The sequence below is a fragment of the Lissotriton helveticus genome, chromosome 8 (genome assembly GCF_964261635.1).
Source record: "Lissotriton helveticus chromosome 8, aLisHel1.1, whole genome shotgun sequence".
Lineage (NCBI taxonomy): Eukaryota > Metazoa > Chordata > Amphibia > Caudata > Salamandridae > Lissotriton > Lissotriton helveticus.
In genome coordinates, this window is record NC_136069.1 from 598,775,829 (window position 1) to 598,790,943 (window position 15,115).

Here is a 15,115-nt window from a genome sequence, read left to right on the forward strand (position 1 = left end):
GGATGTTCGAATTTCCGTGACAAAAGCACAATATATAATTGCTAGGCATTATTGTCAATGGGTTAGATAAACTTTATGTATTGACAGCATGAATCCGGGCACTTTGTTTGGAAATCTGTTTTTTAACACTTTGACTTCATATAGTGCCAATTTGCCTGACATAATGTCCTATCTAACATGTTATATATATGACTGGATGTCATTACAATTGCACTTATGAACTATTCTGTTTAAATTAACAGGAAATGTTTTATTACTGAAGAATTATATTTTTATATTTCGGACACTGTACACATCTTGAAACAGGAATTTTCGACGTGATTTAACCCATTTAGGTATTATGACTGTATTTTATTTGACCACTCTGCTTTTCTCTTCTTTTTCATTTGTCTTTGCTTTAATACCTTGGGATTCCGCTGATTGACCAACCGAATAGAGTGACATTCTCTCTTACACTTTCGTTCACGTTCATCTAAATCCTGCTGTCTATTTGAAAAATAATACTATAAACTCATCCACGCTGTTCTTTTCTGAACTTTGTCTTGTGGTTTTTTGGAATTCTCCTAATCACTGCATTGTACTCAGGCACTATCATTTTCTAGGCACAGATATCGATTCTTGAGGTGTTCTGGTATCAAAGAATTAATCTAAGCACTTTCCACACATTTGGTGTTCTTTCTGGTTTCTCTTGGGGTCAACTGCTCTTAGACCACACCATTTTAAAATTTTCTCTTATTCCTCTTCAACAGCCTTGAGAAAGCCCCGGCGCAAATCGCCAAGAGGGGGCGAAACACGTGTCGGCTGTCCTTGTCGTATGAATCAAAATAAAGAAACCTTGCTGCAAACAGAAATGTCTCTGTCCTTCATATTACGAGCTGGAAAAAACGGATATTAATCCTGGCAAATTAAACCAATCTTATGTGGAGATCACACTTACAACTTTTCAAAACCTACTACAGAAGGAGTAGTTTCTTACCTGTAACTCCAGTTCTTTAGTAGGGGTATCTCTGTTATAGTCATAAGCGCCCGCCCTCCTCCCCGGTGGAGAAAATGATAATGTACTGTATGGTACAGGCCTTGCTTTATACACCTTCAAAAAGAACTGAAAGTAAAGGACTTTGGCTGTGCATCCTGCGATACTGAGGGTCTCTGGAGAGTTCCTTAAAGGCACGGTATCCCTTTTCCAGACACATAATGGCAGCCTATGGGGGCTTGTCTGTCCAACCCTTCCTCTCTCATTTCAAGGATTTTGGTGAAGGGAAGTTTCTCTATGGGTGAAACTTGGCAATATGTGTGAAATTTGTTTTTATTTGGCTATCCTTTTCACTTTAAGTTGAAGTACTGGCCAGTGTAGCCTTGTTATTATAGGCTGCATTGTTTGTCTTTGATTTTCTTCCAAGTGTCTATGCAGGACTGCAAAGAAGACAGTTTAAGAGCTTATTTTTGATTGCTCCGGGGTCCCTGCACATGGGCGGGACTATTCACTAGATTATGACTATAACAGAGATACCCCTACTACAGAACTGGAGTTACAGGTAAGAAACTACTCCATTTCCAGCAACATTGGATTCTTGCTAATATTAAGCACATTAGAACATTGTAATGTTGGAAGCACAATTCAAAACAATGGCATGGCTCGGGCCAATAATGTCTGGCACGGACCATAGCTCCAACATTCCACTACTTATCTGTTTTTCGCTTTTTAATATCCTCCCATCAGTGGATGGACTGTAATAATAGCATTATAGCCCTTCTCCATTTACCTCTACCGCTTGTTAAAGGCCCTTTCTCTTGTTTTACGCCCTTTCCTGCGGCTCAGGTCTATAACTCTAGTTCAGTCTTTAACCACTGGTAAAGCCATTCGCACAGAGCTATAATGTTATAATGGGATGTCTCCTTTATGGGATGCTACAGCATAACTTCATATGATTTAAGATTTTAACATTATTTAAAAGGCAGCATTTAAAAAAAATAATAATTAAGATTCAGCCATTTCAAATTGGGCTTGGCAAAGTACGTTGAACTAGAAACGTGCCCTTAACACCTTTAAAGGAGAAGGGGCGTTGTGGTAGTGCTCATATACTTATGCTGACACTAACGTGAGAACTAACATTTTAAAGATTCCATAAGGTGCGCTGGCTGATCATGCCCCACAGAATTACTTGGTTGCAACAAACAAGGTGGATGCTTGGTTGAATCTCTGCCACTGGCATTCGCTCAGAGTTGCATTACCGTCCATTGTCCTTCACCCACTATGCCACTCAAGAGACCTGCCATATGAAGATCACTGTTGGTCCTGCTCCAGTAGAAAGTCCAGCTGGAACTACCAGGCTAGGTTCCCTTCTGATGGGAACACTAGCAACCCCAAACCGGTACTTTAGTCTTATCAGTGAGGTTCAGCATGAGTCCTATAGTACTGAGCACGAGACCCGCATACCTGTCACACTTAGGGTGTCAACTGCAGCAAAAATGGTGATGAATGGAAGGCTTGAATTAACCTCAGCATTTGCCAGTTGTTCGGGCTGCATTCTACACCACCATTTTTCTCTCACTATGCCATTCTTATCTTAGACAGACGAAGCCGTATGTAAATTGTTCTTAGTCCCACTCCAGTAGGAACAGTCCAGCCCTAATTGGCAGGTTAGGTCTCCTCCAGACAGGAGCACTGGCAACCGCAGGCTAGTTAGGACACTTAAGACGCATTCGTGAGGTGTAACTTGAGCCCTGTGGCAATCTACTTTGTCACATGGGTCATATGCTTTCTCTGCCACGTCACTCAAGGTATACTTCTCTGTTGAGATATAAATAGGTTGACACCTATCTGGGGTTACTTGTTTTCCCATCTGGAGGGTACCTGGTGTGGCAGTTCGGGCTGGACTGTTCCTATTGAAACTGGACCATGACTAATTTGCATATGACTGGGCTATGTCTAGTGTGGCATAGTGGGTGAAAAACAGTGACCTGTAATGCAACTTTGGTGCTACACTATAATTTGATACTCTGGTCTCTCAGGATGTTTCAGAGGACCCTACATCAATCTGCTATTCCTCATCAGCAGTGTACTAATTGGTCTCTGGCATCCTCCCAAGACTTTCAGCTTTCTTTCCCATTGTCCTTTTGAATAATTGTATAAGCTTTTAGGGTCGCTTTATGATGAAAAGGTATAGGCACGCTAGAATGTGACGATCTACAATCTGTAGGTCGTTAAAACGGAAAAAGTGCATGGCCCTGTGATATACAGCTTACACTGTTAAATTTTTTTTTTTATAAATTTGTTTATTGGTTTCAATCACAGCCATACATACATGATTGGACGACACTTTCAATATAATCAACATGATAAACGAGCAGACATTAATTCTCGTTGCATATTAAACATTTCCCACATGCCCGCTTGTCTATGCATCTCCATTTCAACAGTAGGCGACACACAGGGATCACCTCGATATTTATTCCAATGCGACCACTTCCTATCCCATTTCTTGGGGCACCCCTGAGCCTTAAAAAAACAGTCTCTGCCAACATACATCTATCCATTTCTTTAGCCCACAGGGTGACGAATGGTGGGCTCGCTCCCCCCATCCTCTAGCCAGCTCTCGTTTCACCAATGTGTATCCCAGTGTTGTAAATTGCTGTTCAACTTCCGTAAGATCAGTCTCCTCCCATATGTTCAATAGTCCCAGTTGTGGTGTTAATACTATGTCCTTTCCCAAAGCTGTTTGCATGCGGTCTGAGGCTCCCTCCCAAAGGGAATGTATCTTTGGGCAACTTCACAGAGTATGGTAAAAGGTCGTCGTGTCTAGCTCCCATCTTCGCCAGAACTTTCCCTGTGATGTATGATCGGTGGAGTATCCTAAGCTGAATCAGCAAAATCTCTGTGTGATGGCCACTTCTCAGGGGGACATAAGAGCAGTTTGCCAGTCCTAGTCCTCTATAGGACCTAAGTCATCTTGCCACCGCTCCCTGAGCTTCGGAAAGGCTTCTGGCAGGTTATTACTCAACTTCTTGTAAGTTAAAGATATTGCCTGTGAACTGAGGGGCCCGTCTAGCAAACTGTCTTCCAGTGGTGACAATTCTAGTATATCTTTAAGAGACGGGAACGCCGCCTGTATCGCATGTCTAATCTGTAAATACCTGTATATTTCTCCTTGCGCCAGAGGGTATGGCCTCAGGAGGTCAGAGTGTAAGTATTGCTCCCTTCTTAACCAGGTCTTTCACTGCTGAGACCCCAATGAGGTCCCATTTATCAAACCCGGGCTGATAGCACAGCATGCCCAGGTTCAAACTGAACCACAGCAGTGTAGCCTGCGAGAGGACGCCCGCTCACCCCAATCTGGATTTAACTATTGTTAGACCTGGCACCATTGGCGTGGGTCTCCCTTCCATTTTTGCTGTTGCCTCATGCATTTTTGCTGGTGTATGTTTTGGGCACTGTGCCACTGCTATCCAGTGCCACAGTGCAAGTGCTCCCTATTGTAAATTGATGTACTAATCAGTGGTTCCATGTTTGGCTATTTTGGTTCACTTGTCAGATCCTAGTCTAGTGCACTGTGTGTGCCCAGAGCGTGTAAATCCAAAATGCTGCTGGTGGGACTGAAGCACTGGTTGTGCCACCCACAGAAGCAGCCTTGTAAAATTAGTCTAAGGTCTGCCATTGCAGAGCATGCGTGCTGTCTGGTACTGTCATGCTGACTGGGCAAGTGCACCCACTTGCCAGTCCCTAAACATTCCCTTTTCTTCATATCAGTCACCCCTATGGTAGGCCCAAGGGTAGGGTGCATTGTAAGTATAAGGCAGGACAGGCCCTGGTGTGTGTGGCATGTCCTAATAGTTAATTACAGCGATTTTCGTGTTTCGCTATTGCAAGGCTACCTGTTCTCCATAGGCCAGAATGGGCTGTTAGAGTTATTACACTTTATAATCCAAACTGTCTCAGAGAACATGGTAGAAATTCGAGTTTAGTATGCCTGAACTCAGAATAATAAAATACATCTTTTAGTAAAGTTTATTTTAATATTCTGTGTTTCCAAATACCACTTTTAGAAAGTAGGTATTTACTTGTCTAGCCATTCAAACCTGCCCCTGCTATGTCTGGTTTTGTGAGTGACAGGGCTGGGGAATTCCAGGAGACCGGCTGAGTCACCCAGTGGTGAATAGAGAGATCTGCATCTAGATGGGAGGGAGGAGTTGCACCTGAACCTTAAATAGGGATGTGCCTTCCTTCCACAATACTGGCTCCACCCCCTGGGGAGCGGCTGATGTCTCTGCCCTGCACACTGAAAGAAGAGGAGGAGTCCTGTAAACAAAGTGCTCCAGGGCTGTACTTGCCTTCCACAATGCTGCCTGCCCTGCACTGTGAAAGGAAAGGAGAAGTCTGGTAAACAGAGTGCTTCAGAACTGGTTTGGACTGGGCAAAGGCCCCTCTCCCCTCAGAGAACAAAGGATTTCGGGGTATAAATATTGGGACCCTGATCCCATGAAATTAGATCACTTTTGACTGCAAGAAGAAACCTTTACTGAGGAGAGGAACCTGAAGAAACTGAGGAGAGGCTATTCCCAAGCTGAAGTGCTGCTTGGGGGATTGGCCTGCAGTGGTTGCCTTACTGCCAAAGGAAGGAGAAAGGAACGTTGTGTACTTTGCTTTCAACTTGTGAAGGATCTCCAAGAGCTTGCCTCCTGCTGTTGTCTCCGGGACAACAGAGTTCACCCCCAGCTCCTCACAGTTCTTGTGGAAGTGCCTGCTGCTGTTTTGGGTCTTCTGAGGAACGTCGTGTCGCAGGGAGCTGGAAGCGCGACTCAACGAGAAGAAACATGTCACTGTGCCTGCTGTAGCAACTCCGAAGGAGGGTGTCGCCGCTGGAACTGTCGCATTGCACCGCATCGACCAAGAGCACCTCGCATCCCTGAGAAGCGCGCCGCCGTCTGAGCTGCTGCCGTCGCATCTTGGATGTCGCCGCTGTAGTTTTCGCATTGAGCGGAAGCTTCACGCATCGTGGAAGAGCGTTTATTTATTTATTGGCATTTATAAAGCGCAACATATACCCTGGGGTGTCTTGGCGCTGATTAATTTGCCAGCTTGATGGTAATTAAGCTGCCTTGCTCTGACCTCTGTTCTGTACCGAGAACTTATTTATTGAACAACCAGGTTTTCAGTTTTTTGCGGAATTGGAGCAGTGTGGAACATGCTCTGATGTCCTGGGGTAGAGTATTCCAGAGTTTGGAAGCTGCTACCACAAACCGTTGGTCTCCCCACATCACTGTCCTGGTGCGAGGTACCGTTAGTTGGTTGCTGTTGGTGGAGCGCAACTGACGTATAGGTTGGTAAGGACGTAGATGGTCTATAAGGAACTGCGGGCCCTGTTTGTTTAGTGCTTTGTAAACAATGCACTGTGATTTAAATCTGGCTCTGTTCTGAATCGTCAGCCAGTGTAGTTTTGTTATTGCGTCAGAGAGAGGAGCAAACTTAGGGATTCCAAGAATCGGACGAGCTGCCGCGTTTTGTATAGTCTGCAGTTTTTTTATAACTCTAACTTGTGAGTTGATGAAAAGCCCATTACAGTAGTCTAGGGATGTCAGGACTAATGAGCTCACCAGTGTTTTAATGGCAGTTGTAGGGAGATAAGGGCTTATTTTTCGAATCATGCGTAGTTTGTGATGGGCTGTGGAGGCCACTTTGCTAGCATGGTCCATGAAGTTTAAATGGTCATCGAAAAGTATTCCTAAGTTTCTTACTTTAGTCACCGGTTTGGGGGGGGGGCACCAAACGTTTGGGGCCACCACGAGGCGGGCCATTCTGGTGAGAGTTGTCCAAAAATCATTACCTCGGTTTTTTCCGAGTTAAGTTTTAGGCAATTAGCTGCCATCCACTCGCTTATTTCCGTCAATCCTCTCTGGAATCGTTTAGCTACCTCTTCTCCATCGCCTCTTATTGCCATAACCAATTGAGTGTCGTCCGCGTAGGAGGTTAGGCTCATCCCATGTGCCTTGATGACATTGGCCAGGTCCGACACATAGATATTGAAGAGTCTCGGACTCAGGGATGAGCCTTGAGGTACACCGCACGGTTGTGACAGCTTGACAGATTGGTAAGGGCCAAGAGTGACGGCCTGCGTTCTCTCAGAGAGAAAGGAAGCGAGGAGAGCTCTTGCCGTGGAGGAGATGCCCATCTTCCCGACACGGTCAACCAGAATACTGTGGTCGACCGTGTCGAAAGCTGCTGAGAGGTCCAGCAGTACCAACACTGCTGTCCCGCCTTGATCTCTTATTATTCTTACATCATCTGATGCTTTAATAAGGGCGGTTTCAGTCCCGTGGTATTTCCGAAAACCATACTGAGTATCGTCTAGCATCTTATGAGTTTCTATATACTCAGATAATTGTATGTTCATGGCCTTTTCCACCACTTTGGCCATGAACGGGAGACTGGCAATGGGTCGATAGTTTTTTAGTTATGACTTATCGGCTCCTGGTTTCTTTAGCAGTGGATTGAGCAGTGTGGTTTTTAGATTAAGGGGGTATATCCCTGAGAGCAGGGTGGAGTTGCAGACTTGTGTCAAGACAGGTATAATCGAATCCATCACCGGTAAGAGCGCCGACAGTGGGCAAGGATCCAGCCTGGATCCAGTTTTAACTGTCGACACAATTTTTAATACCTGATCTTCTGTCAGTGGAATAAAATTAGTGAAGGATGATGTTACTGTAGGTTTTGGGACCTCCTGGATAGTGTTAGGGACCTTGGTGTGCGTGGTTTTAGCCATGAAAGAATTGATGAATATCATCCACCTTAGTGAAGAAAAAATTGGCGAGGGCATCACACATGTCTTGGGTTGGAGGTGGGGTCAAATCGGGGGTGTTACCCGAAAGTGTTTTAGTTATGTCATATAATTTTTTGCTAGAGTTTTTTGCCTGTTCAATTTGCATCATGTAGTACTCTTTTTTTGCCTTTATAATCATGGTTTTGTTTGTTGCCAAGGCATCCTTGTATTTAGTTTTGCTTATTGGATTGTAAGTCTTTCTCCATTGTCTTTCCCAGTGTCTGTTCTGTTGTTTTTGTGCTTTTAGTTCATCCGTATACCATGGTGCGGTCGGGGTGGACCTATTCTTAGATAGTTTCTTGATGGGGGCTAACGAATTCATGGCATGTCCCAACCAGTCGTCGAGTTGTTGTACGGCCAGGTTGGGGTTAGCCGAAATTATCGGACGAGTATCATCCAGGTGGTTTTTTAGGTCCAACTGGTTGACATTGTGCCACGCTTTAAAGGATATAGACTGGGGGAGAGTAGTAGCTTTTGCTGGGCTTTTATCCATAACCAAGGTACAGAAAACCGCGTAGTGATCTGTCCATGGCATCGGAAGGATATCGCGTACATGGAGCCCCTGGACACTTTAGAATATAGCATCTAAAATGTGTCCAGCTTGATGAGTAGGTGATGTAACCAACTGATGTGACCCCAGGGCTTCCATATCCACGATGAGAGCTTGAGTCTCCTTATTATTATTGTCATCTAGGTGGAAGTTCAGATCACCTAATACTGTAATCGAGTCCTCTAGTGCCAGAGATTCCAGGTGTGTGCTAATGCTCGTTAAAAAGCCAGTTTTAGCTCCTGGGGGCCTGTATATAAGAAGCCCTTTAAAGTTGAAGTGCGGGCTGAGTTTGATTGAAAACATTAACGCCTCGCACGAGATGTCCTGTATTTGAGTCACTATTACCTCCAGATTTTCTCTAGCTATAATGGCGATCCCTCCACCTTTCTGTCTAGGCCTATCTTGTCTATAGGCTTTGTAACCTGTAGGTGTGGCAATGACAACGTCCGGATCGGACGAGTCATCAGTCCAGGTCTCTGTGATGAAAAGTATGTCTAGCTTAAAGTCTGTTATCAGGTCGGCGATTTCCTGGCTGTGTTTACATAGGGACCGTGCATTAATGAGGGCTATGGCAACATTATTAGATTTAGGGTGTTGTTTTGGGAGGTTCTTCTCGCCTTGACTCGATGTCGTAAAGTGGCAGTGAGGACAGCATTTGTCGACTTTGTTAGGCGTTTTACAGAAATCGAATGTGGTACAGGCATGGTTCATTGGTATTCTCAGATTAAGGAGGACGTCCTTTGGGTAAACCCTAATGGGATCTTTAGGAATTGGGCCAAGGGTCATGGCCCTCGGCCCGGTCCCGGCGCGGACGGGCGCAGACGGGCTTGCCTTTGGCGCGCCGCCGGCGCTCCCGCTGCGCCCGCCCGCTGCGCGGACGGGATGGTGCCATGCTGCCGCTGTTGCCGTTGCATCGTAAGGGTGTCGCCGCTGCAGTCCACGCATCGAACCCAGGACTTCTCGCATCCCCGAGAAGCATGCGCATCTGGAAGATCTCCAAGTCTTTATTTCTTTGTATCTGAACTTCGCCGCATTTCCCATCGCTGTGACATTGCTTGTTGTGGAAGCGCGACGCAATTTAAGGTACATTGACTCAGTGTCGCATCTAAGAACTGAACTGAACTAAGCTTAAATCTACCGTCTTAAAGTAATCCTAGTGTGTATTTTTGTCGTTTATGGTCTTGTTAACTCTATATAAAGTCTACTTATTTTTGATATAAAACCTGTGGTGTCCATTTGTAGTGTTGTCACTGGGTAACTGTATGTGGTCACAACTGCTTAACTAACAACGCCTCTGAAATAAGCCTTGACTGCTCGCGCCACGCAGCCTAGAGGGTGAGCTGGGGTTATTTTAGGAGTGTAATCCCCTTGTCCTGACTAGAGGAGAGGGTCCCTATTTGTCACAAGTACCTACCTGTGCCAACTAGAGAGCCCCAAATCTAACAACTATACTACACTGTTTAATTTAATAGGGCGCCATTTTACCCAAACAAGCAAAGTAATGTTATTTGAAAAGAAAAATGCTGGGGGGTTTTTTGTTGTTTTTTTTAATTGTATTTTATTTTGCTTAATTTGCAGCCAGGATTCATAGCCCACCACGAATACTGGATGTGAAATCTGCTCCTTTTCTGCCGCAAAATTTTGAAGCTCCAACAACAAAGCAGTAGTCGATGGTATAATGAAAAGTGGACATTCACTAACGCTGTTTACATGGAAACCTTGCATATGAGGAAATCGATCTAAATGTTCTTTAAACATTAAGTCTAATGACTTACTACAATTCATTGATCGTCTAATCTATTCCTTGATGTGACATTATGCGTACTCGTCCCAAAGTTTGTAAGGAAGTGTCTGCTGCTGAAATGAAGACTGTATACCACTGCAAGGGATATGTTATGTTTTTCAAACCTTAACAAGTGATCTAATCAATATTTTAGTACGAATTATTTAATCTTTTAATTTTAAGAATAAAAGCATATATATGAAATAATGCATTTTTTGTTACAATAATTTTTAAAGACTTTTTTCGTGGTACTGTGGCCAACTTCACAATTTCCCTGATATTAAAGGGATTTTATATCCAGACAAGTTATTTTTTGTTAAAGAACGCATTGTTGAACAGGCTGCGCTGTTTGCACATTTTCTCCTGTACTTGATTGCATTTCATTATTTATGGCTTGTCCGTTTCTGATTGATACTTGATAAACGATTGGGTGCTTTTTAAAAAATAGAATTGTCTCCTGTATGGTGTAATATGTGACATTAAGGTTACTTATGAACAGGTCATGTCGGTTCATTGTAGAGCCAAACTGTACATTTCGCTCGTTTTGCGTATGCTTGTATCAATGCGCCTTCAAAAACTAGTCACGAAAATTGTCGTGGTTCCCATGTATTAACAGAAATAATGTGGTGGAAAATGCTCACGTGCACGCTAATGGAAGCTCGGGCTCTCTTGTTTGTATTAAACGTTTATCAGAGCAGTTAAGACAGGGTATACCTCATTGTTGATATTTTCTTTCCAGATCTGTAAATTGGCAATTGTATTCTGATTATGTACGGCAAAATGTACGGTTAGGGCTTGAAATCGACTTTTGCACGCATTACAACTGTGGCACGTTCTCCTGTGGTTTTAAGTGGGATTAAGTTAACGCCTTGTAACTGTTACTTTGTCAAAGTCTTTGCATTTTAAACGTGCTGGTTTATTTGTGTTTCTCCTCAATTCTCAGATTTTTCATGGGATGTATTTGTGAAGGTTATGCCTGTGAAGTTTTCATCTGGTATTTAACTGACGTCATGTATGTGTAGCTCATTCAACAGCTAAGCTGCTTTGTAAAAATAACTCATATGTACAAATGTACTTTACCTCATTGATTCCAACCGGGAACTTTAAGAATGTAGCTAAATGTGCAACTGCAGTTGATAGGTATTCAAAACTAAGACTGTCAGCACAAGACCATTACACTGTAACTGCGATCGTTGTCTGAGCAAAGCTCATTGATTTCCAGTAAAATGCATCCAGGCGTACATCTTCAGCTGGTTTGTGTTGCACCGAAGTTGCCGACTTGTTTACAGAATGAAATGTAATCATTTTAGATGTAACCTTTATTGGAGGTCATGTTTTGATGTGAATGTGAGTAACAGCATCGTGTCATGTCGTATCTGCCACAATAAATATAGATTTTCATACCATGTTGTAATTCGTGTTAATTAGAAATTAAGTTGGTATTTGATGGGGGGGGAGGCAGGTAAGTGTCCTCGATTCGAGCACATGGTATCGTAGACTTTATTTTGATGTCTACACCACACTCAAAAGGTGGTTAAAAGTTCAGTGATATACTCGTAGAAAGACTGCAAAGAGAACTTTGAAATAATTAGCATTTTATCAGGAAGACCTCGTTCTTGGACTCGTATGTTTATGGTTGAATTTGTACTTCTGTTATATTTGTCAATTTTTTCTTTGGTCCTTCTTTTGTTTCATCATACTGCTACATTAAGTACATTTCCAAAAGATAGTGGCAATATGCTATGACTGCTAAAAGGTACCGATAATTTTTAAATCTGAATTATACCCTAAAGAAGCCTTTAACTTGGTCCCACTGCCCATTCCCTAATACAAGAGAGCCAGGCTCTCTAATACCACAATGGTACTAGTAAAATCCCCCTCTTCTTTTTCTCTTGATTTACAGGAGTAATTTCCCCTCTTTGTACCTCGGTATGAGTTGTTTATCCAAGTATAGTTTAGGCATGATCGAGCAGTAGTCCAGGCATTGCGAGAGCTCTACCAGAGCTGCCTAATTGGACATTTCTTAAGGTAGTTTTACATAAAATCCAGACCGTTACTTTAGTACTACTCCCCTGGCATTGTACTCTATCCAAATACATGTGGCCCTCCTCACCTACATCTTAAATACTTCCTACTCGTTGCCCATGGTTATGGTAACACCTTTGTGAAGGTTACTGCCACTGCGGTCAGCTACTGCACTGTTGACACCTTTGCTTTAAAAAAAAATCCTTTCTTGCAATGGAATACTTTTACATTCAAAATATTTGCCCGAGTTTAAATATAATACTTTCATTTTATTTCCATTGATTTTATTGGTCCTCTGGTTTTACACCCTATGGTACGTTTGGAATGCCATCAGATTGTATGACTCTTTCTGGGTCCCAGGCAACATTGTAGACTTAAGTCTTTACACTGGACATTCATAAATACATATTTCATTAATTTTATCAGCCACTGCAGGTTTTGCACTCAGAGCACATACCTTGGGAACAACTTTATACTAACTAGATAAAATAAATTTCATACCTGCTGATTCGAAGTAAAATTTGCAAGTGGGTGATAGAGGATGGCTTGCGGTAAGTTCAGCTCAAAGGCAGCTGTAGCACTCTTAAGGTTCCCAGTTCCATGTGTGTGTAGCTAATCAAGCCAGGTTTTTTACCATGTGTGCAGAGGCCTAATCCTTGACTATGAGAGATCCTGGATTTGCCCAGTAACCTGAAGGAGCTCATCAAATGTGCCTTTATTTAAGACGGAGAACTGATGTCCATGTCATTGGGTTTAGCATATAGAGCAATGTTGATAACATACCATGTATAAAAGATCAGGAGTTTCACCAGATCTTTTTATCCGGATCACTGCAATGGAAGCTTACCAGCTCACTTGTGTAAAGTTTTGCTTGCCCAGTCCCTGTTGAAGATCTTAAAACCTGACTTCTTTGGTGCGGACATGTTCCTAGCACTGCACCAAAAATTTGAAAATCTCTTTACCGAAGCAATGAGGCGAGAACTTCCAGACCCACTTTAACCAGTGTAAAAAAACTGACATCGGGGTGCCTGGGTGAGTGCTGTATGATCCAGTGGTGTCACCAAGACCCCTCTTCCAGCATTGAGATGCAGCCAGCATTCCCAACTTAGGGGGAAAGAAGACTTTTAGAACCGAGGTAAGAGACTCCCCTTTCTTAAAATTTTCTTAAGAGCCAAGAAATTCACACTATAAAACCTTGAAGGTGGCATCCGCTTCGAGGCACTCTGCGACCGCAAGCATCACCAGAGAGAAGAGTACCCTCGAATCCTTCGAAAAGTACACTGCAGAGGTAAAGACACAAAAAAATCTAAGACATCGAAGGACAGTCGATGACCCATCAACGTTAACAGTTGGGAGGGCAAAAACCGAACGGCACAGTTCGCCAAACACATGGTCTTCGAAAGATTCATCAGCAAGGTGTACACACCATAATTGCAGCGGCCAACAACAAGCAGCTGAGATCAAGAAAGTGGAGACAACTCAGTTGAAATGGCCAGCATTTTACAAAGGAAGAAAGACTTCGACGAAAATCCCAAACAATTCAGAAACCCAAGTCTTTGATGTCAAAGGAGCAAGGGGACGAAGGCCTCGAGGAAATAGAGTAGCCTTTAACCCCATAACCTTGAGGATGAGGAATAAGAGTTCTGTGAAGCGGAGGAATAGTAAATCGACCAGGGTTCTGAGGCTTCAGAGTAGCAAGAAAATGGTCTCACACGAGGAAGGGGTAGACACATACTCTTCAAGACAATCACCACCTGATATTGAAATGTATAACCCAGTAAAAAAAAAAGGCAGCAGAGAGGGATTGGGGTAAAGTTGGAAGAGGAGCGACAACAATCATATTTTCTATTAGAAACTCAACTGCCTACACAGTTAAGGAATCAATTTTTACCAATGCTCCCCAGTGTCTTGAAAGAAGGTTTTCAAGGAACCAGCTTCATGTAAAGTGGTCACTCCTAGGGCAGAGAAGAAGTATAGACGTTCTTCAAAAGAACGAAGTTAAATAAAGGGAACAGTCCTGACAGATTCAATAATGGCATCAACAGCTACGAAAAAAGCAAGCGTCCTAAGCACCACAGGGTTGCCTCCAGGTAAGGAGAGCAAAAGAATGGACCTTGTGGGTTAAAAGGTAGGAGTGCTGTAAACCAGTGGCGGATTGCAAACTCAACTGCACTGTTAAATCGTCACGTCTACCAACATTGAGTGTAAATAGGAGAACTAATTAAACATCTCTCGGAACAGTCCAAAAAAAGGGCAGCACACCTTGTGGAGGATGGCAAGAACATCGCCAGTACATGCTTAAAATCTGCACTGGATGCAGCAGAAAAATCAGAAAGACCTGATCAGGATCTCTGAGAGGCGCCATGCCTGGTTAAGAGTTCCATTTTTAAGCCAGAGGATGCAAGCTAATATACTAGATGCACCATTCATTGGGGAACAACTATTCGGGAGTGCAGTGCTCGAAACCCTGAATCAATTAAAAAAAGACAAGGAAATTGCATAGTCAGTGGAGGCTTTACAGTTCAAAGGTAACCTGCGTAGAGGAACAGTCCCTTCGCAAAGGCCTACAGGAAGGGCCTCCTTCCATACAGGTTCATCCCATCAAACCTATAAACAGTCCTATCACGGAGGTAGTCAAACGGGTCCGCAACAGCAAGCACAAAGCTGGCAATACCATCAGGGAGGTCCGTCTTTTCGTGGACGACAACTTGGAAGAGGACAGACACTGAGGGCGGGGAGGAGGCGATGCTCCCCCAAGTGACTGACTCGTCAGGGTTCACAAGAAGCACTCATCAAAGAATGCAACAGCAAATGTACAAACATGATTACTTAAAAATGTAAAACCAGTAGGAGGGAGAATAAAAAAAGTTCCTCCAGAAGTGAAAGAACATCACCACAGATGGGTTTTAAAACTAATACAATTTGGATATTGCATAAAACTAG

The 15,115-nt window shown here is 43.4% G+C and overlaps 1 protein-coding gene across 1 annotated transcript in view; it reads left to right on the top strand.

The window, feature by feature from the left end:
• Window positions 1-11,550, top strand: part of BORA (BORA aurora kinase A activator) — a 411,259-nt gene extending 399,709 nt beyond the window's left edge. The window contains 1 exon segment of the mRNA XM_078657420.1: window positions 9,943-11,550. Within this exon segment, the coding sequence (XP_078513546.1) occupies window positions 9,943-10,031 (89 nt within the window). The 3' untranslated portion in view covers window positions 10,032-11,550.
• Window positions 11,551-15,115: the final 3,565 nt, after the last annotated feature.